Raw genomic sequence first — 25,056 nt, forward strand, 5'->3', positions numbered from 1 at the left:
GGTAATCTGTTTCACTTACCAACCTTTCCATTTCTTACCTAGTACCAAACTATTTTGATGATTACAGTTTTGTACTATAATTTGTGATTTAGCACTTCTAGGTTACCTTCTTTCCCACTTTTTTCATTAATTTTGTTGATATTCTTGACCTTTTATTCCTCTAGATGAATTTTGTTATTATTTTTTCTAGTTCTACAAACTAATCCTGTGGTAGTTTGATTGGTATACCACTGAATAAGTAAATTAATTTAGGTATTGTCATTTTTGTTATATTAGCTTGGTCCACACATAAGCAATGAATATTTTTCCAATTACTCAGATATATCTTTATCCATGTGAATTATGAGTTATTTGTAGTTGTGTTCACATAATTCCTATGTGCAGCTTGACAAGTAGACTTTAGTATTTTATGCTACCTGTAGTTATTTTAAGTGGGATTTCTCTTTCTATCTTTTCATGTTGGATTGTGTTGGTAATATAGAAAAGTGCTGATGAGTTGTGTAGGTTTATTTTCTATCCTTCAACTTTGCTTAAGTTGTTGATTATTTCAATCAGTTTTTTAGCTAACTCTGTAGAATTCTCTAAATAAATCATCATAACATCAGCAAAAAACTCCATAGTTTTGCTCTTTTTGCCTATACTTATTTCTTCTATTTTTTCTTCTTGTCTTATTGTTATAGCTAGCAACTCTAGTGCAATAATGAATAGTAATGGTAACAATGAGCATCCTTGATCTATTCTTGATCTTACTGGGAAGACCTCTAGTTTATCCCCATTATGTATAATGTTGGTTCTTTGGTTTTAGATAGACACTGCTTATCATAATGAGGAAAGTCTTCTTATTCTTATACATTCTAGGTTTTATTTTTTAAAAAGAAATTGGTGTTGCATTTATTGAAAGCTTTTTGTGCTTATAGTCATATGCTCACATGATTTTCATTATCTTTGTCATTTATATGGTAAATTATATTTATAGTTTTCCTAATATTGAACAAGCTCTGCATTCCTGGTATAAATTCAGCCTGATGAAAGTGTATGATCTTAGAGATGCATTGTTGTAGGCTCCTTGCTAATATTTTGTTTAAAAATTTTGTATCAGTATTCACTAGAAATAGTGTTCCATAGTTTTGTTTCTCTGTTTTGACACTCTCTGGTTTGGGTATTGAGACCATATTTGTATAAAAGAAGGAATTTGATAGAATCCTCCTTTTTCCTATTTTTCAAAGAGTTTAAGTAGAATTGGAATTATTTGCTCTTTTAAAAAGTCCTTTTTTAGTGCCATACCAATCAAACTATTAAAATTATTTTATTGATCTAGAAAAAATAATAACAAAATTCATCTGAAAGAACAAAAGCTCAAAGATATCAAGGTAATCCATGAAAAATGTGAAATAAGATGGTCTAGCTGTATCAGATCTCATATTATATTATAAAGCAGTAATTATCAAAACAATTTGGTACTGGATAAGAAATAGAGTGGTGGATCAGTGGAATAGATGGGTATAAATTACATTATAGTAAACAATATAGTAATCTAGTATATGATAAATTCAAAGATCCAAGCTTTTGGAACAAAACTCATTCTTTGACAAAAAATTCTGGGAAAACTGGAAAACAGTATGGCAGAAATTCGGTACAAACAAAACCAATGTAACCAAAATTATAAGGGAAGCAGAAAAGTGGAAATTTTTTTTGCAACAAGTTTCTCTGATAAAGTCCTCATTTCTCAAACATATAGAGAACTGGGTCAAATTTATAACAATACAAGTCATTTCCCAATTGTTAAATGGCCAAATGATAGGAACAGACCATTTTCAGGTAAAGAAATTAAAGTCATCTATAGTCATATGAACAATGCTCTAAATCACTATTGATCAGAGAAATGAAATTAAAACAACTCTGAGGTACCACCTCACACCTATCAGAGTGGCTAATTTGGTAAAAAAGGAAAATGTTGGACGTCAGAGGGAATGTTGGAAAACTGTTTGTGGAGTTGTGAACTGATCCAACAATTCTGGAGAGCAATTTGGAACTATTCCCAAAGGGCTATAAAACTGTGCATACCCTTTGATCCAGCAATGCTGCTAGGTCTTTGTCCCAAAGACATCCAAAAAAGGGAAAGGGACCTATTTGTACAAAAATATTTATAACAGTTCTTTTTATGTTGGCTAAGAATTGGAAATTGGGAATTCCCCAAAAAGGGAAAGGGACCTATTTATACAAAAATATTTATAGCAGTTCTTTTTATGTTGGCTAAGAATTGGAAATTGAAGGGATGTCTATCAATTGGGGAATGACTAAACCAACTGTGGTATATGATTGTAGTGGAATATTATTGTACTATAAGAAATGACAAGCAAGGTGATTTCAGAAAAACTTGGAAAGATTTATTTGAACTGATGCATAGTGAAGTGAATGGAACCAGGAGGACTTTGTACACAGTAACAGTGATATTGTTTGATGAAGAACTGCAAATGACTTAGCTATTCTCAGCAATACAATGACCCAAGACAATCCCAAAGGACTAATGATGAAGTATATTATCCACTTCCAGAGAAAGAACTGATGTTGTTTGAACACAGAATGAAGCATGCTATTTTTCACTTCCTTCCTTCCTTCTTTTCTTCCTTTATTTCTTTTCCTTTTGTTTGAGTCTTCTTGTACAAAATGAGTAACATGGCATAACCTATATCTTATTGCTTACCATCTCAGGGAGAAGGGAGGGGAAAATAGAATTTGGAACTCAAAACTTTAAATAAAAATGTTAAAAAATTTGAAAAAAAATCCTTATTGACATTTTCTATTTTTTATATCACCATAGTATCCCATGTATCCCTTCCCCTTCTTCTCCCTGAGAACCATCCCATATGACAAACAGTATTCTTTAAGAGAGGGGAAAAGAGTTAACATAACTGATCAATGCATTGAAAAAGTTCAAAAACATGTGCACTGTGTAACACTTGAGGACCTTCCTTCTACATAAAGGGGTATGATGGGTGTGTTTTCCCATATCTTGTCATTTGAGTCCTACTTGATATTTATAATATTGTTACATTTACTTCTGAATTTTGGTGTGTTTTCATTGTTGTAGTTACTGTGTATATTGTTTTCCTGGCTCCACTTACTTCACTGCACATTAATTCATATAGATCTTTCCATGCTTTCTGTATTCATCTCAAACACAACACACAGTAGTATTTTGTTACATTCATTTACAATTCAGTTAGCCATTCATCCATTTATGGACACTTACTTTGTTTGCAATTCTTAGCTGCCACAAAAAGTGCTACAATAAATATTTTAGCACATACAGGGACTTTTTTCTTATCAATGGCATCCTTGAGGTATAAGTCCAGTAATGGTGTTTCTGCCTCAAAGATATGAATTGTTTATAGTCACTTTATTCACATAATTCCAATTGCTTTTCAAAATGGTCTATTTTAGGTGCTCTCCAGAAATTGTTATGTTGTTTTATTATTATCACTTTCTTTTATATAGTTATTAATCATTTCTGTGATTTGTTCTTTGACTCACTCATTATTTAAGATTTCACTATTAATTCTCCATTTGGGTTTGTATCTTTTGTTTGTGATCACTGAATCAATTTCTATTCTTATTGTATTATGGTCTGTAAAAGATGAATAGGTGATTTCTGCCTTTTTTGCATTGGTTTGCAATATTGTCGTGCTCTTGTGCATGGTTGATTTTTGTAAATGTTCTATGTAGTGCAAAGAAATATGTATATTCCTGTACTGTCCCATTTAGAAGATGCCCTAAGTCTTTTAACTTTAGCTTTTCCAGAAATTTGTTCAGTTCCATATTTTCCTTTTGTTTATCTTTGTTATACTTCTCCAAAACTGACAGAGGAATGTCATTGTAAGGAAAGTATTGTAATATTGACTATGTCTTCTTGAAGCTCAGATAATGTTTCCTTTATGAATTTGGATCCTAAGGCATTTGGAGCATGTACTTTTATTATTCATATTGGTTCATTGTCCATGGCTCTGTACAGCATAATATAGTTTTCTTTTAATCCCTGTTTATTTTTTGAATGTTTGTTTTTGTTTGTCTCATAGTTTGATGGCAACTTCTGCTTTTTAAAAATTCAATTCATGCATTGTAACTTTTCCCATTCCCTCAGTTTTATATTGTGTATGTCTTTTTTTTTATGTGTTTATTGTAAGCAAGAGATCATAGGATTTGTTTTCTTATCCTTTCTGTCATTCTTTTTCATTTTAATGGATTATTTAATCCATTAACATTTAAAGTTATGAGTTAGGTTTATATTTTCCTCCATCTGTCTCCAAAATTATTTTTTCCTAGTTATGATTACTCCTCCTTCTTCTGCTATAAACACAGTATTAGCTTCCTTCAATTACTTTACTTCAATATTTTTCTAAGGTGGCCCTGTTCTTACTGGCTCTTTTCCTCTGACCCTTGATCCCCTCTTCTTATTTGTTATGGTTTTCCCTTTAGGGTTTTATTTATTTGTTTCTCTCCCCTGCTTTTATCTAGTTATATATTTCTTCCCCCTCTTTTTTCATCTCAGTTACTCAAATAGATTCTCCCTCTCTCTTCTCTCCTAGCTAGTCTTGTTAAGTAGTTTTCAAATTTCACTTTTATGCCCTTTTCTAAGATCAATTTCTCTCACTCTCTTCATTATCTATCTTCTATTTCTATTTACTCTAGACCCTTATTCTCAGATTCATGGCCCCTATAATTAACTGGTCTCTCTCCTTTCTCTGTATTCTTTATACAATCAAAGTTTCCAACATATCCATTCTAGATTCTGCCCTTTAGGTGCTTCTTGCCAATGCCTTGTAGGGATAACCCCATGGGTTTCTCTTTTCCACTGTGTCTCACTCTTAGAACAATGCCAATTATTGCAAGTGTCAGAGAGAATGTTGCCCCACGATACTTACCCTACCCCACCTCTGATCTATTCCATTTCTTGTTTACCTTTATTTTTTCTACCCTTTGCTAGTAAATCACCCCCCTGTGTCCATGTTCTCCCACTCTTCCAGGGGCCAGTTGCTCCCAGGCTTCCAACTCTTCCCCTCCCAGGATAAGTAGACCTCAGGCACCGAATCCTCTAGGCCTCACTCAACATAAGGTCTTCATCTCCCTTCATGTGTAAGAGCATTCATCAGTGGAACCCCATCCCAGTTTCAAAGTATGGCCTCCTTACTTTCCCCCTTTTAAACTAATTTCTACCTCCTTTCCCCCCCAACTTCCCTGTAGACTCTTCTCTTTCTGAGATCACAGAAATCACCTTCACCTCATTGTTTGTCCTTGATTCAAGCCCAACACATCATTCACTCCTCTCCATCCCCCTGCTCCTCTTCTCCTTTTCATGGACCCTCCCATGTTGTGATGTATTTTTACAAAAGAATCATTCACTTGTAGGCAGACCAGGATCTGTCCATAATGCCCCTGTCCTCCTCTTCACTGTTACCACTACCAGACTTCTGCCTTCACTCCTGTCTCTTTGTATATATTTAGAAAGAAGTTTCTTACTGGTCTTTCTATTGACACTCATTGATGTCTGTATTTATTCACCTCTCATGCAATTCTGTTGTTTATGATATTGAAGAAGTAGTCCTGGTTTTCTTTCTAAAATATGTCAAACTCTTCCTAATTATTGAATGTCTATTTTTTTCCTGTATAAGCTCAGATTTGCAGGATAAGTCACTCATTCTGGGATGAATTTTGAGCTCCAATAGTCTTCAGAACACATTATTCCATTCCCTTCTTTTTCTAGTGGGTGTAAAGTAGTCTGGTACTATTCAAATGTTCTTTCTCTTGATGGCTGCAGGACCCATTTCTTCTGAATTGAATTGTTAAATTTAACAAGCATGTATATTGGTGTTTTTAGCCTTTTTTCTGAAGGTGATCTGTGAATTCTTTCCATTGGGAATTCATTTTCCATATTCAAGAATTCTGGGTGATCCTCTTCCATTATTTCTTTCATAATGTTTTTTTTCTGTCTCATCTTGTTCTTTTGGGAGAACTATGATTCTTAGGATGTCTCTATGCATCCTGTCTTGTCTTTCAATGTTTTTATTTTTTGCTTTTCTTCTTCTAGGTTGTCCTTTACTTCTGTGCATTTGCATGTCCAATCTATAGTTCTCCCTTGTTTCTTTGGTGAAGCTTGCCATTACAGATTCAAGTTTTTCTATTCTGCTCATTATTTTTTGTTGTGCAAGACATAAATTCTGCTCTCCTAATTTTCATTTCTCTTTTATACCACTCAGGAACAGTGTATTGTGATTTCATGTTCTCCTCAAATTCCACAGGGTCCTCTTTTAACTCTTGGATAATTTTCCTTCATTTTGCCATATTTATTCATAAATGCCTAAACCAATTTACTATATCTGGTGGCCATATTTTCTTCTGCTGTTATTGTTTTCCCTATTGATTTGTTTATTTATGTTCTAGGCCTTTAAATTTTCTTCTTCCTGAAATCTTTGATACTTTCAGTCTCTCTTTCTCCCCCCCCCCCCTTATTTTCCTTATCCCCCCCTTCCTGACTCCCTCCCCTCTGATTATGGTTTCTTTGAATGCTGGATCTCTAAGTGTCTCAACCTACTCCTACACTGGGCAATTCATGGTTCACCAGCCTAGGTCTCTGCCCTAGTTGACTTTTGGGTGGCCAGAGCTAGCCCCAGTTAAATGCTGTACTTCTTTCCTCAGTCTTAGTGGAATACTGCACAGCTCCCTATATGCAAGTGTCTTGGTGATCCATCAAGCTCCCTCCGTTTCCCAGTTTTCTGGCTGGCAGTGGCAGCTCAGAACTTGCATTCCCCAGCATTGGAACCTCAGATTCTGCTTTTCCTGGCACCAGCAGTTCAGTTCAGGGCTTTGCAGTGCTAGTGTTTTCTGGGTTACGATGTTTGACAAGTTATTGCTCCTGAAGGCCTGTGGCAAAGCTGACTTTAAAGGCCTGAGAAAACTTTTCCAGCCTAGGTTCAGAGTCTCTATAGTACTGGAAAGAGGAAGAAAGCAATGGGGTTTGTGGTGGGTTTTGATTTTAGCCTGTGTTATGTCCTTGGGTCTACTAGTACAACCTTGCAACCAGTAGAATGGGGTGTGTGTGTGTGAAAGAGGGGTGCTAAATGAGCTCAGGGTTAGTGAGCATAGATTCTTGGGTTGTGAGGATGTTTTAACCTTCTTTTGGATTCTGTGTGTCCAAACTATGGAAACAACTGAAGTTCCTTTATCTTTGGTGCATAATTTCTGTTTTGGTGAGATTTGAGAGGACAAGGAGATTGGAAAAACTGTCTAGTCTGCCATCTTGTTTCTCATATGACCTGGGAGACTGTGGCTGTGTCTTATCCCTCTTCTAGAATTATTAGTTCTTTAAAAGTTTGATGGAATTCATTTGCAAATTCATTTGGTTCTGGATTGTTTTTTTCCTTTGAGAGTTAATTTATGGCTTGATCTATTTCTTTTTCTAAGGTAGGGTTATTTATATTCTCTATTTCCTACTCTATCAACCTGGATAATTTATCTTCTGATCACTATTCATCTATTTCATTTGGATTATTGTTTTGCTGGCATATAATTGGACAAAATAGTTCCTAATTTAAAAATTTTATTTTTCATTGGTTGTGAATTTACCTATTTCATTTTTGATTCTGATAATTTGATTTTCTTATTTAAAAAATTATTTAGCTAATGACATTTATTTTATTTAAATTAAGTATCTATGGCTTCCAACCTCCCAGCTCAGCTTACTGTCCCTTCCATCGCTGCAGCTCTCTAGTTAGGCAAGACGGGCTCCAGGAGTCCCAGAGAATGGCGAAGAGAATGGGGACACCAGGGAGATGGTGAAGGGCACAGAGCAGCAGCTGCTAGGGGGCCCCTTCACGCGCCCGCTTCCCTTGCCCAAATCCAGAATCCGATCCCTGAGAGAGCCTGGGGCTGAGGCAGGAGCAGCCCAGCCAGGGGATGGAGTAGGGTTGGATGGGATGGGGAGCCGACTGACGGGGCGATGAAGGGGGGGGCGTCGCTGGAGGCTGGTTTCTGGGTCAGGCGGGTGGGTCCCAGGCCTGTCTGAGATCATGATTGCTATCCTTGTCTTTATGCTTTTTATGGCTATAAAAATTCTGATTTATCTGTTCTTTACAGATAATTCTTGGGAAATGATATTAGAAAATATTTTTGCAAATGTTATTTGTGAGCAGCATGAAATTTTTGTACCAAATGAATATTTTTACTGAAATGTAAAGGTAAAAAGAAATCTTGAGGAATATGCAAGTGCTATACCAAATCATCCAAGATGTGGAGAAAAAGTAATGGTTTTGGTTCAAATTAATTGAATTTGAATGAATTTGAGTCTGTTGCTTATCATAGTATCTAGAATTTGAAGGTGACTTAGAAATCAACTAAACTTCTCTTACCTCCATCCCCCAACTCAAATATGAGAAAATTAAATTCCATAGAAGTGAAGCAATCTGCCCCACCTCTGCCAGCATTCAAATCTATGTCTTTTGATGTGCTTTTTCCCAGGCACACCACATTTTCTTATAGTACCTGTGTAATCTTGGACAATTCACCTAACATTTTTGGATTTCAGTGTCCTCTTATGTAAAATGAGAAAGTTGTTTCAGATGATCTCAAACATTCCTTCTGTCTTTAAACCTTATGATCTTATGATTTAGATTAAGTGAAGGTAGTGTGATTTAATCCAGAGGTGAGAAAATTTCAGCTTTTTAGCAGCATAGAGTATTTTTGTGAACCTTGCTGTGGCCTTTTTGTGTACTCATCTAAAACAGAAACTGGGGCAAAAATTTTGACAACAGTAAATATTGGTTTACAGTTGAACTAATGATTCTGAGACTTCCATATTTTTATGTGATAACTTTTTTCTTTGCCAACATAGCAGTGGTTGTGTCACAATTACACAAAACAGAAAAAAACTACCTAATTCTTGAAGGAATTGTATTGTAAGAGACTTGTGAAACAACATTTTCATATGACTTAGAGCAACATATAATAGCAGATATTTGGGGGTTAATTTGAAACTGAAGATAGTGCTGATATACAACCACAGACTTTAATCACAAAGAACAGACATATATGTGTCATATACTTATATTAACCTATTCATAATTTTAAAAAGATAAATGTTAAGGAACATAACTTTGGGGGACTCACTTGTATACATTTGCATTATGGGGAAAACAATTAGTACTTTACATTGTGTAAAAAAAAAATTCCATGATCTGCAATCTGGTGGAGACTTCTTGGAGTAACTTTTGATCTTCTAACAAAAAAAAAAGGTTTTACCTTTCAATCTAGCTATGAGGCAGTATGTAATGAGGTTCACATCTCAATTTTTGTGTTTTTTTTTTCTTAAGGTGCTTTGATCATTTAGGATTCAGTGTGCAAGAAACACACTCATAGCTTAAAAGTTTAAAAAAAGCCCAAGTGATAAAAGAGCAGGAGAATTTAGAATTAATTCAATTATTCATTGTTATATTAAGGAAAATGGTTAGAATCATAGCATGTTGGAGCTGGAAATGATCTTTAATATCCACTAAGATTCAACACTCTCATTTTACAGATAATGAAACTGAAACTCAGAAAGCCTAGCTAATAATAGAGCATTTTTGATTGAATAGTTATTCAATTAATCAAGTGATCAATTCAGTTATAAAAATTAAACTCACATTCTTAGTGTCATTATTATTGTTATTACTGATGACCAGTTTTTGGAACAAATTGAATGATCTCTAAATTAAAAAAAAAAAGTTGAACCTGTTGTGGACATCAACACAACCATAGGTTTTCTGATTGACAATGACAGCAGGGAGGGCAGTAACAGGATAAGCTCAACAAGCTGTGTTAGTGACACGCATGGAGCAGACTATGAATCTTTCTATGTTCAGTACTGAATATATGGACAGCTCCTCACAGACTATAGTGTATGACTCAGCATCACAATCCTGAAAGGTTTATGCATTTGGTAGGAAAATAGAGGATACAGAGCTTTATCTCTCTGTTTGCAAATACAAGCAAGGCACAGATAACTTTATTTCTGGGATGAAGAAAAGATTAATTGCGTTGTTTATACATGTTTCTCTTTAGTTCTTTCTGAGATACTGTAAGCTATTTTGACAGGAGTGGCATGTTCAAATATTGTGGTGTTGAATAAAAGGAAAAAGCAATCATAAACACGATGGAATGAATCATTACAAATAGAGAGAATTTGGTAATGTACGTGAAGAAGGGATATGGCTGTATTTGAGTCATTATGTGCAGTCTGCAGCTGTGGCAAACAGAAACTCACATTCTGCAGGGTGCTTGCTCTGTCATTGTTACCCACAAAGAGAAAATGTTCTAGGGTTACCAACTAGTGATTACATAAAGCACCTAACAACTATAAATGTGAGATCTCATATTTGAGAATCTTCACAAAATTTACCAGGTTATACTATGTTCTTGAAAAATGTCTGATCAATAGGCAACAAATAAAAGGAGTTAGGTTCTGAATCTTTCCCATTCTGCCTTTTTCATTCTCTCAACCCCAAGTTGCTTCCTACTTCTCCTAAACTTCTTCCCAGGACTGTAAATGGCAATATACATGTGTTATGCCCTTATATAGTATGTTGCTGTGCCATCCTATAAACCTTTCTACCTTCCCTCAATCATCTAGGGCTGGGGCCAGACAGAGAGCTCATTATCTGATTTTACTCCCCCCCACCATATGTTCCCAGTGTACCAAAGCATTATCTGTGCCTGTCAGACAGGACTAGATATAGACAATTGCCTTGGGGGCTTTCAGGAAGTCATTAAACATTGGGAAAGTTTACCTTGCAGTAGGGATTATCTCTTAGTGTTTACAGATATTAGTATATTTGAAAATGGCAGAAGTGTCAGAAGCACCGTCTGGAGTTTATATGTGTTAACACACACTCACATACAACCTTGGCCCAACCAAGATCCCTTTGTGGTGTCATTAATACATTATAATCAAAGTCTGCTGTTACATCACAAAATCCTCTGGAGACACTAGCTAATCATAACTTTGTGATATTGTTCCTCTGAAATGAACTGCCCCCTTTAATGTTGTTTCACTTAGTATCAATTTTTTTTCTTGAAACCAATTAATTGTGTTAGTTGGAGGAGAGGCATGCTTCCATTTCCATGGTCTTTACAAAAGTTGTAAGTTTAAGCTATTGGTGAAAACTTCCTCCTTCAGCTTGTACTTAAAATAATAGGTTTTTGCAATACAAAATATCACTTGCCATTGCATCTTAATCTATTCACTTTTTCAACTCTCACCTAGGGGCTGACTGGTCATGATAGCAGAGCACAGACTCACTCTAGCCAGTCAGATCATGCTTCTAGACCTCCATTCTGGCCACATTCTTACCATCTGTTCTGTCACTTCCCCTCTAGTCCAACAAAGCTCCAGAGAACATGCTCTTGCATCCTCAGTCTACTTAGCTTTAGAACTTCTGCCCTAGGGGTGAGCTATCCCAATAGACAAATCAGGGAGCACAAATTTGTGTAGCCCATTATATCTAGCAATCTCCCAACCTCCACCCTGGTTATGTTTTACTCATCTGCTCTGCCACTGTGAGTACCCCTACACATAACCTCGCTGCCTCTTGCTCAAGGAACCATAATCATATCAATACTACCATATTGATACTACCATACCATTATTTTCCAAATTGCTTATAGAAGAAAACCAATGAACTCACTCACATCTGCAATCATCATTCCTGTGACTTTCCAGCCCCCCAAAACCCTTGCATGGCCACTACTTTCCTTAAATGTATCGTCCCCCTCTAGTAGAATATGAACTCCTTGAAGACAGTAACTATGCCACTTTTGTATATTTATCTTCATCACTCAACATAATTCTTGGCATGTAGTAAGTGCTTAAAATATCATTCTATCATTCCTTCACTAAAGTAAAGGTCCTTGGTAAATGCTATGGGATGATAACAGTGATCTATATAGACATTTAGAGAATGAGAAAGTATTGTAACCTGTTACTACTATTTTATATTTGAACTAGTCTGGTATTCCCAAGTCATCAGAGAGATCAGATTAGGACAGTTAGCCATAGTTTTCCTACAAAGTGAATCAGTCTACTGATACATCCTACTTAAAGAGAGAGGTGGAAACAATATGCAGTGCTTATAACAGTGCCAATCTAAATACAGCAAAAAAAAGTTCTCTATGCTTTGAGGCAGCAGGAAATAAAAATGAAATAATGATCCAGAACATCAGTCCTCTACTGTGGACCAGGCATTTTGCTAAGCTCTAGGGTTACAAAGAAAGACAAAAAATCCCCTGAAAACAAAGACAAAATAAAACAAAACCCAGTCCCTGCTATCAAGGATCTCACAGTCTAAGAAGGGTGACAACAAGTAAACAGCTATGTTCATACAAGATATAGAAAGGATAAATTGGAGATAATCTCAGAGGAAAGGCACTAATACTAAGGAAGAGTGGGAAAGGCTTGTTGCAGAAAGTTTGACTTTAGCTGAGATTAGAGGGAATCCAAGAGGCAGGAAAGAAAGGGAAAAGGAATAAGTATTTATAGAGTACTTACTATGTGCCAGGCATTGTACTAAGCACTTTACAAATTTATCTCATTTGATCTTTAAACAACTTTATGAGGAAGGTGCTATATTTATCCTCATTTTATAGTTGAGGAAGGTGAGGCAGAGAGAGGTTAAATGACTTGTCTAAGGTCACACAAATTTGAACTCAGTCTTCCTAATTCCAGCCTCAGCACTCTATTCTGTTCACCATCTAGCCTGCCACTCCAGGCAAGGAGCATGTGAAAATGCTCAATGTCAAAATGTGTAATATTTATTTATTCATGCAGTGACAATTAATTAAGCACCTACTATGCACTAGTCACATGAAGAGATATAAAATAAGACTTAGGACTCATCTTCAAGTAACTTAATTACAATACAGAACTGTATATGATAAGAACATGAAGCAGTACACACAATACTATATACAGTTTAAAGAAGGAAACATTTCTGGCTAAGTGTCATCAGGGAAAGATTTGGAGGCTGAGGCTTTTAAATTTTATTTTGAAAGGCTGGTATGACTTCAATAGAAATGATGAGGGGACAATACCTTAAGCATAGGGAATTTTCATAGAGACTAGAAATTATGTAAGGTTTGCAGAGGGTAATAAATTGTTCACTTGAATAGAAAATTGGGTTATAGTAATGTTGAATGTAAGAAAAGGCTTGAAGCATAGTCTGGTTCCAGATTGTACAGCAGCCTAAGTGCCAGGTTGAGTAGTTTAGAATTAATTCTATAGGAAATAGGGTGCCATTAAGAATTTTGAGTAAAGGGATGATGTAAACAGATCTATGAGAATGAATGATGAAAATTAGCAATATTGTGAAGGATCATCTGAGCAGTGGGAGGGATTGTTAATCAATGGAAGGCAGCAAAGGCCTCTACTAAGGCAGTATTAGTATGGATAGAAAGAAGGGAACAGAAGTAAGATTTCATAGGATCATAGGCTCTAAGACAGTGACCTGGAAAGGACCTTAATAGCCATCTAGTAGGTAGGTCATCAGTGGGTGTGGGAAGGATTGATGAAAACTTTGTAAACTGGCTTAAATATTTTTGAGCAGAACAATTCTAATTATATATGTGTGTGCATGTATGTATTTATATATATACATTGCACAGGTATACATGTGTATATATGTATTTATATGCATACATGTACACATGTATACACCTGTGTATATATAATGTGTGTATTGTGTATATATGTTATATATGTATATATAATATTTATATATATGAAGAGTTGTTAAACTGTGGAAAGCACTTGGAGTTTGATACCTACTGAAATGAAGAAGCACAAAAACCATGAACATAATTTGGGAAATGTTTTTGATACAAAGTTCAGAAAATCATGGTATATTCATTCATTCATTACTTCACCAAATATTTATAATGTATTTACTAGATGTAAAGCACAAGGGCTTAAAAGATGAATAACACATGATCCTTAGCCATTGAGTGGTTACAATCTAAGAGAGGAGGGAAGACAATTATAGAAGCAATTAGAAAGAAAGCAGAATGTAAAACATGCCTTGAAAGGCAAAGTGCTATAGATATTCAGAGGAAGGAGAGAGAACTCCCTAATGAAAAGATTAGAAAAGGCTTCCTATGGGAAGTAGCCATAGATCTAAATCTCAAAATGATGCTCTGGGGCTTTGAGATGACATCCACTACTATATTCCTCACCCATATGTTACTCTTTGTTCCCTGTTGTGATCCTCAGAACTTATTAGAGCCCCTTCCTGGTTTTTAGCTCTCACCAGCTCTTTTCTGGATAGCAATCCCAATGTAGCTCGAAGAGAGGAATTCAGATAGTTCTTATTCCTGACTTGGAATATTCTAAAAGATTTTAAGTATTATATGCTATAGGGGAAATTACAGAGTCTAATGACCAAAGGAATGAGTTATGGGGTTATATAGATTTTTTTTTAGTAAATATAAGTCTTCTATCTACATACACAAGATATTAAGTGAATTAAGTCTGATTATTTTTTGTCCTTTCCTCCCAATTCTGACTAGCCTCCTTTTTCTTGTAAACCTTGTTCTAGAGTCATCTAGCAAGGTGTTTTTAGAGTTCTTGGTCTCTAAAATAGATTTGATTGATCAAAGTTGTAAACATCTATGACATTTTAGAATCTACTTTTCCAATTCCTAGTTCTAGGTTTGGAATTCCCTAGGCCTTGACAGTCACCTTCTTTTGTGGTCTTTGAAATGAGTTCTCTAACAGCTGTCTCTGGCCTAGGAAAAACCTTTGTCTTGCCTCTGGCTCTATGATTGAAAAAGACTCCCTAAAAAGTTGCCTCTTGAGCTTAAAACTGTTTCCTTTGAAAGTCATGCCTAGCTCAATCTTGTTCCTAGATTTTTAAGATATAGACTTCTGGAAGCATCTCTTCCCTTGATGTTGATCTGTCTTCTGTGTTCAGTTGGCTTCAATTGAATCCATTAGCTATCAGCATGGACAACATGTCCTTATATTAAATTCAGGGTTTTTTTTTTAATCTTACGTCACTAGACCAGCTCTCTTCCCACAGGAAGCCATATGACCAGTTCTCCTTACCATTCAGTCTGAAAGGCAGAGGAGTACAAGAGAGAGACAGAGACAGAGACAGAGGCAGAGAGAGAGAGAGAGACAGAGAGACAGAGTGAGACAGAGAGAGATATGGAGTCAGAAGATCTGAATTCAAATCCTGGCTCTGGTACTTGCTTGGGTGTTCTTGGACAAATTATTTTACTTCTATGGGCCTCAGTTTCTTCATTTGTAAAATTAATGGGTTGCACAACATTTATATTTAATGTTATTTCTAAGATTATTTTCATCTCTAAATCCTATGATTCTATGATCTAAGCCACCATTATCCTCCAATTTGAGCATATAACTCATTGACAATGTTGCCTAGATGGGGCAGCTATTGAAATCATCAAGAAAAGAGGGAGATGCCGGGGAAATGGTAGAAAATGGCCACCAGGATCTAGATATGTTCATGGATCTGGATGGAGTGAACCTCATAAAAGCAGAGGTTACTGAGTGATAGTAATAAAGGGAGAATCTGAAAGTGGTAGTGAGAAGCACAAAACATATATATTCCTCCTCCTGGTCCAGTGTGTGAGTTGGTCACAAGAAAAGGTGCAGTTAGTGTTGAACAGCTGGATAGCTAGTGATTCTGTGTCTTCTGTGAGCAGCCATGTTAGTATGAATAAAAGGAAATGGAACAAGAATGGGAAGAACAAGTCAAATATGAAGAGCAATTTAACAATAGAATTGGAGTTTTAGGGGGCATAGTGGAAGGAAAGGGTCCCAGTAGGATATGGACATAGAAAGGATGGAATTAATGAATATTATTATGAGGGAGTAGGTAATGGTGACTGGGGAAGGGAGCTTAAACTTAGACATGCTTTCACTCAAAATTACAGTGATTCTGAGTAGAGTCATGATCATGGATTGTCATGCCCTTCCCAAAGCTATATTAATGTTGATCTGATTATAATTCTCTGAACAATTAACAATGGACATCTTTCCTTAGCTCATGTTATAGCATAGGCTTCTTTCCTGGAAAATGGTGTTCTAGATTGCTTTAACACTAATACAGTATTAATCTTTTTGTGGTTGTTCAATCATGTCTGACTTTTGTGAACCCATTTAAAGTTTTCTTGGCAGATACTAGAGTGATTTGACATTTCCTTTTTCAGCCCATTTTACAGATTAGGAAAATAGGGCAAACAGCGTTCAGTGACTTGACCAGGGTCACACAGCTAGTAAATGTTTGAAGACAGATATGAACTCAGGAAGATGAATCTTTTGGACTCCAGGGCTTGTGCTCTATCCACTGTGCCACCTAGCTGCCCCTACTTAATTAATCTTACAACATATGAAATCAAGCATTTTGCATTACCATGTTTGCCCCCTCTGACCTTAAGGGCAAGGTCTGCCACAATAGATAGTGAAGATTTCAACAAGTGGTGGAGTGAACATCAAGAACAAAGGTAGAGAGACTGAAAATTCAAGGTAATTTTAGAGAACAGTGAACAATTTCACCCCATTTAGTTTAAATTAGCAAATGCTGATTTAACACATACTGTATATACACCATTGTGCCAGATGTTGGGAGAAGCGCAAAGTTTAGATGATCCAGGGTCTCTATTCTCATGCAATTTACAGCTTAATGCAGGGAGTGGGGGAAGATTCAGACATAGATAACTGTAATTTACAATAATATATGATAAATACATTAGAGAGGTACAAAATAAAGGGCTATATGCACCCTGCAGGGAATAGCTTTACTGACAAAAGGCATCAAGGAAGACTAAATCAGTGAAGTATTATTTGAGTTGAGTTTTAAATGATCGGTAGTAATTTAATATGTGAAATGAAGCAAGGGAAAATATTCTAGGCACAGAGACTATTATGAGAACAAGGAATTAAGAAAGCAAAAGGTAAGTTTGAAGAATAGAAAAGTCCAATTTGGCAAAAACACTGTTGTTTTTGACTCCTCATGACTCCATTTGGGGTTTACTTGGCAAAGATATTGGAATGGTTTGCCGTTTCCTTCTACAGCTCATTTTGCAGATGTGGGAGCTGAGGGAAACAGGGTTAAGTGACTTGCTCAAGGTCACACAGCTAGTAAATGTTTGAGGCCAGATTTGAACTCAAGAAGAGTTTTCCTGACTTCAGGCCTGACACTATCCACTGTGCCACCTAGCTACAGATAGGTAGATGATAGCTAGCTAGCTAACTAGATATAGGTAGATAGGTAGGTAGGTAGATGGATAGGCTAAATAAAAGATAAAAATAAGGTTGGTAGATAAGCCTAGGGGAAATAATAAGAAGTGATTGATTAACAGGTAAGTATTAGTGGGGAAAAGTACGTAATTGTCCCTAGGTAATTTTGTTCAGTATTTTTTTTATTTGATATTCTTTAGTATTTTTGCTTGGCTATTTTAATAGAATCTGCACTAAAGTCTTGGTCTGATCTCCTACCATGGCATTGAGTTGACCTGCATTCTTGAAAGTTATTTGAGAGGACCATGAGCTGTTGCAGGTTCTGTCAAACTGAAAAATCTTGAGTTTGATTTCTAGAGTGAACTGCATTCCTGCAGTCTAGGGATCAGACCAGCTAAGTTTAGAAAATTTCATTGCTGGTTAGACTATAGAGCCATAGATTCAGGGAGCACAACAACTCTCAAAAACTGTTTTCTAATAAACATAGTGATTGAAATGGGTTCATGGAGGAATTATTGCCCATTCCCATGAAATTACAGATTCTTGAAGTATTGGCATTCCAATAGAATTCTTTAAAAACTTTAAAACCACAAATTATATGGAAACATGTTACTTTTACATCTATAGGAAGCCAACTTGTTTACACCAGGAGCCATATCCAAAGCATCATTGCTCCCTCAGTAACAAGTGTATTCTAAGTATAGGCCAAGTACCTAAAAGAAAATAAACAGTTTCTGAGTATTGAGCTTCCAAATCTAACACATTAAATTTACAGTATGCCTTTTAGAGATAGTACAACCATATAAGATGTTTATGTTGCATTCAGCAATCATTAATTAAGATTTTATTAATATAGCACCATACCAGGTCCATAAAAGACATGAACAAATAGAAGACCCTGCCCTTCAAGCACTCCTAAGTTAGGTAAAGAAACAAAACAGACATTTATCAAACAGCTTTAGAATAATGACTAAGCAAGTATATGATAACACAGTATAAACTCTGTGTGTGTATGTGTTGCTAAAGGGGGCATGACTAGAGGTCATACTGTGAATTACTTCACCATGCAGTAATATTTAGTGGTAGAAATCATAGCATGATATAGCTGGAAAGGACTTAATAGAGTATTCTCATTTCACATATGAGCAAACTGTATCCCAGAGTAATTTGCTCAAGGTCATATGGTCAGTAAGTCGCAAAGTCAGGATTCCAACCCAGGCCTTTGACCTAAAGGCCATTGGCCTTTATACCACATACTATATCTCATGCCAGCAGATTGTATGAAAAAACCTTAGCAGTCTTATTAAGCTACCATAATGAGTCTTTCTGTAAGCCTATTTGTGTGTAAAGGATTTTGTGTTTCAGACATTTGCTGCTATAAGAGAAAGACCATTAGGAGTTTTCTCATTTGTAAAGTAGAGATAACTCAATACCACCGTTCATTGTTGCTGTAAATAATAACTAAAATAAAGGAAACTTTTACATTCATCCTATTTCCAGTTTTTTTTTTTTGGCAATTAGCTAGGTTAGTAATATTTCATTTAGCAGATCAAAGAATTATTGAAATTTGAGGTCAAAAGAGACATTAGAGATCAACTATTTGAACTTTTTAATTTGATAAATGAGGAAACTGAAGGGCATGGAAGTTAAGTGATTTGCCCAAGGTCACATAGCTAATTAATTATTGACAAGCTAAGATGAGATAGATGAGGAAACAGTCAGACACTTGCTCAGAGTTGAGTTGGTACTAAACCTAGGAATAAACCCTAAAACTTCCAACATCCATTCAAGACTGTTGCCTTCCACTGTTATTGTCTTTTCCAATGCAAATAGACATAGACATATCTTCCACTTTACTTTCATATTACAAAGGACAATGTCTTCAGAGGTGTAGATTTGACTTTCCAACTTTTTTTTTTTTCGAATGTGCCATAGAACTGTCCAATGTGCTAGAAAAATTCCTTTTTTAAAAAAATCATCATAACTACCACTAATATTTCTCTTTCTTAATTTTCCTCCTCAAATCAAAAGGGAAAAGAAAAGAAAGCATTCATGGGAGACAGACAAGCATCACATATTTTAAGCTAACATGTTGACTTCCATGTACACTAAAAAAAAACAAGCTGTACATGATAGCAATACATAGTTTCACATGCAATACACTTTTTCTATTCTTCTTTGTATATGAAAACATTCATGTTTGTCACATTCAGAATGACAAAAATGAATTATCAATCAAAATAAGTCAATAATGATATTTGTTGAATTAAGTTGAACTAGAATAACAATGATTAAGCTGAGCATCTATTATCTACCACTCCTTTGCTATAACTGGTCTATGGTCTCTTCTGGTTTTGATTATGTCTTTTAAGCTCTTCCCACTAATTTCACTCCTTTAGATAAAACCATTACATGAAAACCTGGAATTTAAAAAAAAATACAATAATGAAATTTGCTTTAACAAAGGCTTCAGCACAGGAGTCCTGGAAGCAGTGAATTTGCCTAGTGTTTCTAGAATGCAATTTTATTTTTTTCAGAGAACTTTTCAAGAACACATAACCTGTATAAAAAGCACCAAAACTGTACAATAGATAGTTGAAATGACCATTTCATTTAATACTTATGGTGGCCTCAAAATTACTCACTTGGAAACAGATATTTTGAGGAACAAAATATTTGGGAAAGAGATAGCAGATACCCTGATCACCCTAGCTTAGCTTTAACAAGCATGTTGGAAAGAACTTTTACATTATCTCTTCATAACAACCCTATGAGGTTGACAGGGCCCTGATTATTATCCTTATAGAGCAGTTAAGGAAACCAAAGGTCAGAAAAATTAAATGAATTGCTTAAGGACATGAAGCTGGTTAGCGGCAGTGCCAGGGATAGAACTCAACATCCTTTGGCTTCTAGTTTAGTATACTATTCATTCATCATTCTATATTGGAGACAGCAGACAACCAGAACACAGCATGATGGTCAACTCAGGGTAGTTGTTGACCAATGAAATAATGCAAAGTCAGTGTTCACTTCAGTCCAAGGCATTCTGGCATTCTATTGTGCAACCAGGTGCTTCTGTTCGCATACCATCTCTGTGCACCTCTTTTCTGACGCAAATCCCAAGGTGTCTTTTTGAAGGTCTGAGTTGATCCTTAGAAGAATTGATTCTTTGATTCCAGAGATGGGAGGCAATATCTCCTCTTTCTCTTTATTTCCTACACCTCTTCCTTTGGGAGAGAAGGGTCTTTGTTGTTCTATACTTTTGTACAAAATAAGCTATTCTTTAGCTGTTTAAATGTGAAATGGGCTTACTTAAATGAATCACTATTCCCATTCCTTAAAAGCTCTCCCCTGCACCACATGTACATGCTTTCATTTTCATTTCTCCAATGTAATGCTTCTACTTTAGGAAAAGAAAGATTTGCACAACAATGGACTAGAGAGAACAGAAGCACCATGAGTGAATCCAGATTTTGAGAGGTTGGAGAGACCAAAGGCATACTGCATCTCTTAGACACTCATACTCTTAGCACTTTGGGACTCACTGTGTTGCTAAAATTTTCTTGCTCTCTTCCCTTTTTAAAAGCAAGTGGGCTAAGACATTTCTTTGGAGGCTCTGTGAACCATTTCTCCTATGAGAATCACATCTCCAGTCTGCCAAGGAATGAAAATTCAGACAATCACATGGATCATTCTGAATGGTGCCAAATAGATTTCACTGAACGCCACTGACAATTATTGCAGCACACGTCACTGAGAGATGTAGCAGCTCCTTCTAGAATCAGGCATGAGGCTTGTCCTTAATGCAACACAGATGACAGTCATATACCTATGTGGGCAACACTCCCTGTGGAAATAACAGTTTCTGCCTTCTTGTGGGGAAAAAAGGTGGATGGGGAGAAAGTATCTTCTCTTGGAACGTTTGACATAACATAGCAAAGTCTGAGTCCTAGTTGCATGAACCCCCCTTCTATCACTGGCTAATTGCTTTTTGCAACGACCAGATTTGGTATTTAAAAAAAAAGTCACCTGCGCCAAAGATTAGGAGCAATATTAGAAAATGCCTGCTGTAGTCACAGAAGGATAAGAGTAGAAAAAGCAGAAACCTCAAGCAACAGCTTTATTACCATGAAGGGTGAATATACCCTAAAGTGGATCACAATTTGGTGAAAAATTAATCCTAAACTCTCTCAACAAAGTGGTCCAAGGAGTCATATCAGAAAGCAAGGGTGGAAAGGAAAGGAGGCAAAACAATTGGCGCGCACCAAGTTTAAAAATCTATATGTAGGAAAGCCAAGACTAACTGAGAAACTGTGAGGAAAGGAAGAAACTCTAAGAAAGAATTAAGGGGAGGAGGGAAGGAGGGTGTACGAGCCGAGAGAGCAGAGCAGGGACATAAAGAACAAAAGCCCTAGCCGAGTCTGGCGGCGGCAAGGAGGGAGCATGGGGTGTTTTGAATAATTATTAAAATTAGCATGTGTCTGCGCCATCCTGTGGGTGTGGTGCAGAGCGGAGTGTAAACTCTAGCAGGGCTGGAGCAAACATTGGATTATAGGCAGCGAGCCTGCCAGGCAGAGGAGTAAAGGAGACAGGAGCGGGAGGCACACGGGGAGCAGGATGGCTTCATCTCAAGGGAAAAACGAGCTGAAATTCGCCGACTGGATGGCAACTTTGCCAGAAAGCATCCACAGCATCCCCCTCACCAATTTAGCGATCCCAGGTACGAATGAAGTGGCTGCCCTGGCCGGCTCGGTCTGGAGGGGCTGGGGTGGGTTTGCTCTCTCTTCTTCTTTCTGCCCTGCCACCCTCCTCTGCTTTATCTGCTACTGAGTGGCAACTTGCCACTGGCTAGAAAGAAGCTATTTTCTCAGGATTAGGGGAACACATGCCCATGATCCCCTGGCTTCCGGGCTTTTGGGAAATCTCTGGGGACCGGAACCCCTCGGTTGGTGTCAAGGTGACTGGGGTTTCCAGTAGCTTTTGGATTAGGCTGTGAGCAAGGGTGGAGAGCGTCCCAGGGATGCTTGGAGCTTTACAGCCCCCTTGTCCTCCCAGCACTATTTTTTCCTTCGACATTGGGGTCTAGGCGGAAGGAGCTTTGGGGAGTTGGTGAAGGGGGTCGTCTTGTATGGCCAACCTCAGTGCGCCTCCAGGGATCTCGGCTTTCAGTTGGAGGACCTCAGGCTTCTTCCGCGACATAGAATTGATCAGCTTTGGTGGATTTCTCGGTCAGACCCTCCCAGGTCATTAATATTCTTCTCGGGTCTTCCTTAAAGGGACAAAGCATCTTCCAAAGAGTCGAGGAAAGTTCGGGGGACCAGAAGAGGTTGCTCTTGGAAAAGGTGGGGGGTTGGGATAGAGGGGGCAAAGGAGACTTTTCCTGATGTGTCCAGATGTATGCGGGAACCGGGAGGTTAGAACAGGATGGGCTTGGTGGCTTGTGGGCTGTCAGGTGCAGTTCCGCGTCTGAAAGCAGTACATGGCAATGGTACGAAGAGCTCTTGGCCAGAAAACCAACCTCAAGGATGTTAGCGGAGAGCACTTGGTTCCAGAGTTAAAACTGTGTAGGAGTTTAATTGAGACCAGGTTTTAGAAGCCAGAGAAGGGGTAAGGGAAATGGAAATAGATAGAAAAAGGAATTCTGCCAGTTGAATTGAACCTCTCTGAAAGGTAGAAACTACCGGACCTAGAAGGTTAAAGGATATTTCAGACTAGTTAGAGCCGTAGGTGAAAGGCTTCGGTAACAGAAGCATGCCATACCTTCTGGTCCAGGAGTACAGGAAACAAGGGATCATTTACAGAGTTCACAACACTAGGGACATGGTCGGTACTGGGTACAAATTTGGCCATTACTTCCCGGCGGGGTGGAATGTTCCTAGAGAGCTGTAGATGCCGCTGTCCATTTCAGGACCTCTGTAAAGGGCTTGTTTGGCTTGTCGGGGCCCTCAGTACCTTCTTGCCTGTTCAGATCCAGGTTCCTTGGCCAAATGCTCTGCCCCCGTCGCTCCCTCTTCCCCTACCCCAATTCTATCTCAGAGGATGGGATCAGGTACTGAAAATCTCCAAAGGCTCCACTGAAGGACAGCTGAATTTGCTCAGTAACTGGGTTTGTTCAGCATTTGATTGTGAATTTGGCATAGCTTTTGCAACAACTGCAAGCAATAACAGTGAATAGGTATTCAATCATCTTGCATTCTCTACTATTCCGGGCTTCTAGAATTTGGAAATGTTTGTGTTCTGACACTAAAGATGCAGTTTTTCTTGAGTTCTAAGGATCCTACAGTGAAAAGAACACTTCCCAAACTCCGCTTTTCCCATCCAACTGGCACCTTGGGTAGATTGAAAATTACTCCCTCAAAGAAAACTGCAGAAAGTATATGATTGGGCTTGCTGGAAACATCTTAGTCCTGATTTCCCTGCATTTCTCTGATCCTCTATTTAGTTTGCATCATATTTCATTTCTTTGATCATGCTTGCATATACATTGTTTTATCTGTTCATTACAATCTTGTGAGGGCAGGAATTAAAACCACTTGACAAGACAAGAAAGAAAATGAGGCAAGAGAGAGTTTGAGTGACTTGATTAAGGTCACATAGCTAGTCACAGGACATGTATAGTCTTAGACTTAATCATATACATGTGTAGGATCCAATGTTATTTTATATTTTGTCATTAAAACATTTATAAATAGTGTGTTTCATTTTTTGGAAACCCATTAACACTTCATTATTAGAATTTCTATTTGGAGGAGAGCTTATTGATCATCTAGTCCCATGCCCTCATATTATCAATGAGAAAACTGAGGCCCAGAAAGGTTGCTCCATGAGGTAGGTAGGCCAGTTATTATTAGCCCCATTAACACTTAGCACAGTGTTTGGAGCACAGTAGATGCTTGATAAATGCTTGCTCCCTTTAACTAAGGATCACATGGCTACTAGATATTGTAGCCAAAATTTGAGCCTTTGTCTTTGATACTTCTTTCCATTATGTGACAACCCAAGAAGGAGGTTTTTTTATTATAGAAGACTTGGAGAAGACTTAATATCCATAATTATTTACTTTCACAGTGGTGTAACTAGCATGGAACAGGCGATACAGCAGCATATCTAGATATGTTTGAACACCAAAAGGTACCAGAGGTTCAGTCTAGGATTGGGACTGGGAGTGGGGTGAGACAGCTTCCTTTCCTTTCTTATGCTCTAGCTTCCATATCTGTTTGCTGGTGACAGAGACCCTGTTGCAAACTATAAATCTGTTATGAAACTTGAGATTTTTGGTCTCCTACACGGAATTTTTGATTCCCAATTTGAGATATACCCATACAGATCTCTATCCCTTTGTTAGTTTTAGAAGCACCCTCATTACTACCCCCACTGGAGGGTCTCTCTTGTCCCTGAGTCTCTGGGATCTTTCAGCAGGATAAAACTCCTGAGTTCTGACCACTGTACAAGAACCTGACTTTCTTCATTAATTAATTCAGTAGACACTAATTGTCTACTTGTCTACTAGTGAAGAATACTACACTAATCTCTCTCTCTCTCTCTCTCTCTCTCTCTCTCTCTCTCTGTGTGTGTGTGTGTGTAGATACAAATTTTAATGAAATCATGATTCCTGCTTTCTTGGAGCTTATAGTCTAGTAGAGAATAAAACACAAACATATAACTATTATACACAACATTACATTATAGATGGAGAGGTAACAAGCACAGGGTTTCATAAGGTTCTGGGGAGATGTTATTAATAAGGTAGAACCCTCTTTTGCAGAGGAACT

At 37.2% G+C, this 25,056-nt stretch overlaps 1 protein-coding gene across 1 annotated transcript in view; it reads left to right on the forward strand.

The window, feature by feature from the left end:
- The first annotated feature begins 21,901 nt into the window (after positions 1 to 21,901).
- The window catches only part of PLCXD3 (phosphatidylinositol specific phospholipase C X domain containing 3), a 213,746-nt gene continuing 210,591 nt past the window's right edge, over positions 21,902 to 25,056 (forward strand). The window contains exon 1 of the mRNA XM_027863362.1: positions 21,902 to 22,004. Within this exon, the coding sequence (XP_027719163.1) occupies positions 21,902 to 22,004 (103 nt within the window). The remainder of the gene's footprint in view (positions 22,005 to 25,056) is intronic.

This window comes from Vombatus ursinus, unplaced genomic scaffold, assembly GCF_900497805.2.
Source record: "Vombatus ursinus unplaced genomic scaffold, bare-nosed wombat genome assembly UNPS02014772.1, whole genome shotgun sequence".
Taxonomy (NCBI): Eukaryota; Metazoa; Chordata; class Mammalia; order Diprotodontia; family Vombatidae; genus Vombatus; species Vombatus ursinus.